At 46.1% G+C, this 2,240-nt stretch overlaps 1 protein-coding gene across 2 annotated transcripts; it reads right to left on the bottom strand.

Moving 5' to 3' along the window:
* Positions 1–329: 329 nt before the first annotated feature.
* LOC308146004 (transmembrane protein 238-like) lies at positions 330–1,817 on the bottom strand. 2 transcript variants are annotated; one of them, XM_080517630.1, is made up of 2 exons: positions 1,683–1,817; positions 330–1,532 (listed from the first exon to the last, which is right to left on the bottom strand). In XM_080517630.1, exons 1-2 carry the CDS (start codon positions 1,739–1,741, stop codon positions 1,235–1,237), a joined length of 357 nt encoding a protein of 118 aa, XP_080373756.1. In that variant the 5' UTR covers positions 1,742–1,817; the 3' UTR covers positions 330–1,234. The 2 variants fall into 2 exon arrangements, with proteins under 2 accessions (XP_080373756.1, XP_080373755.1); XM_080517629.1 differs by having other exon boundaries at positions 330–1,809.
* Positions 1,818–2,240: the final 423 nt, after the last annotated feature.

Here is a 2,240-nt window from a genome sequence, read left to right as displayed (position 1 = left end):
TGGTTGAATTGCAAGTTTGTATAAAGCATTTTGTCCCAGAGAGCTGCTCCCCACTAGATATTCTTTTATTATAAGAAAATTCTTTATAAATCAGCAGTTTCTGAGACACTCGGACCAGCAGGTCTGACTCTAACAAGTCTCCAAGTGTCTAAATCCATTAGGCTCCCTGTGATTGGCTGAAGAGCTAATATATGGAAAAATAAACATGTTGAAGTGGTTGGTGAGTGTGTTTTGATTCCTGTTTCTCTTTATTGACGCTAACTGACTGTTGTCTGTTTCTTAGGAGTGAAAATGAATACATGAGCAGGTTTTATAACTTGAGACGAAGATCAGAACATAATCCTGGTTTAATGAGTAACTTATACATAAGCGATTTCAAAGATATAAAGGGCTGTATTGTAAAAACAGAGAGAAGGGATTCTGTCTATCTATCGATCTATCTCTCACAAGTAAAACATTTTTTTTAGTTAACATTTACCTCAAACACACAAGACTTCAAAGGAGATAATTTATAAACATACGTTATTGTCCGTTATACATAAATAGACATCCTGAATAGGATTAGATCAAAGTCATTTCCACTCATGAGGTAATAAAAACAAGCCTGAATGTTACTGTATTTGAGGTGTGGCGTATCTTCTTCCTGGCAGCAGAAAACCTCCAAACGTCTATTTCCAGTAGCTTCAAATCCAACCTGCACACTGTTCACAGGGACCTTTGGACCATCGCTGGATGTTTGATGTCAACAGACGGCTTCATGTGGTGCTGCAGTATCTCCATTGGGTCTCGATGTCAGTCTGTAGTCACTCTGTCTTTCATCAATTCCAGCATTTCGGGCCACTGACCAGCAGACAAACACGGACTTGAGGAGAATTGGAGGGTGAATTCTGTGAACTTAATATGACGGATCACAGCTTGTCCAAATATCCTGAAGCTTGGATGTCAACACCTCTCTTATCATTCCAATCATGATAAATCAAATCATTGTCATGAGAATAAAAAGCCTGTGGCGAGATCGCTGTGGTCATTGGAAACAATGATATTCTGTGCAAAGTTTACATCTTATCAGGAAGATAAGAGCATGTGGATCTTATCTACATGAGATATAAATGCTGGTTAATCATTGCAAGTGTATGTCAGCAAAGAAAAAAAGAGTAAAATGTTAAAAAATAATAAGTTCAAACATTCAACTTCAGTGCTGCGTAATGTATTTCAGTGCCTGCGAGGCAGTAGTTCAGATGGACAGTATTTCCCTCACAATGTCCTTTGACGAGGAGTTGATGGAGCCATCGACTATGGTGGAGAGTGACACCTCAGTGTTTGCGGGTATGCTTGGGCCGGCGGGGTTCTCTCCGGTCGATCTGCGACTCTTCCTGAAAGACCTCCGGATCCTGCTGGAGAGGCGCTGGGACGCCCGCCTCACCACCCGGCTGAGCCCCCGGTTCTTCAGCCTGGTCAGGCCCACGTCGTCCTCCAGCTCCTCGGGCGGCACGTCGATGTTCCCCGAGTACCAGAACACCCACCAGATCAGGCTGAGGAAAAGGATGATGGCCCCGCCGTAGATGCACAGGTCGTGAATGGGAAGCCCCCCGAACACCCCCACCATCATGATGAACATGCCAAGTATGTTGTGGGCCACTGCAAACCAGAAGGAGCACTTGCAGCGGCCGACTCCGTCATACCTCTTCTCCATGACCGACGCCACCTGTACGGCTGTGGACATTATGGCATCAGAGGTCATCCCAAATATTTAATCCAGATTCAGAAACAAGCCCAAAAGCACCAGCTGCTGCAGGCGTATGAAGTGTAATCCTCACTCACTGATCGAAACAGCCGGCTGTGGCGCTGGTCAAAGTACAAGTACACAAGTTGTTATCAGTGACAGCCACACCACGCTGGCTGCATTGGATTTTTCAGAAGTGGCGGTTGCATCATCATCTGACCAAAACAGAACATTGCAGTTCTTACATCATGGAGTCATTTCCATCTTCTGTGCATGCTCCCTGGATGACAACTTTTCTCTGGCGTTTCTCCTTCAGGATTGGGATCCACACCAGCCCCACCACCACGAACATCAGCCCGATGGACAAGCAGGCCGAGGCCACAGAGCGCGAAGAGTCACTGGCCCCAAAGGGCCGAACCAGAAAGAGGAGAGCACCCGCAGCGGCCATCAGGGAGCCCATCACCATCACAATGATGGGTTTGTGGAGGTGGGCCCAGCCTGAGCTTTCTTCTGCAGG

This window comes from Blennius ocellaris (genome assembly GCF_963422515.1).
Source record: "Blennius ocellaris genome assembly, chromosome: 21".
NCBI lineage: Eukaryota > Metazoa > Chordata > Actinopteri > Blenniiformes > Blenniidae > Blennius > Blennius ocellaris.
The sequence above is the reverse complement of the archived record's forward strand: the minus strand, read 5'-3'. Positions and strand labels throughout refer to the sequence as shown.

Excerpts from the sequence above, each read along its gene's own strand:
- LOC308146004 (XM_080517629.1), bottom strand. The coding sequence starts at position 1,741 with ATGACCTCTGATGCCATAATGTCCACAGCCGTACAGGTGGCGTCGGTC.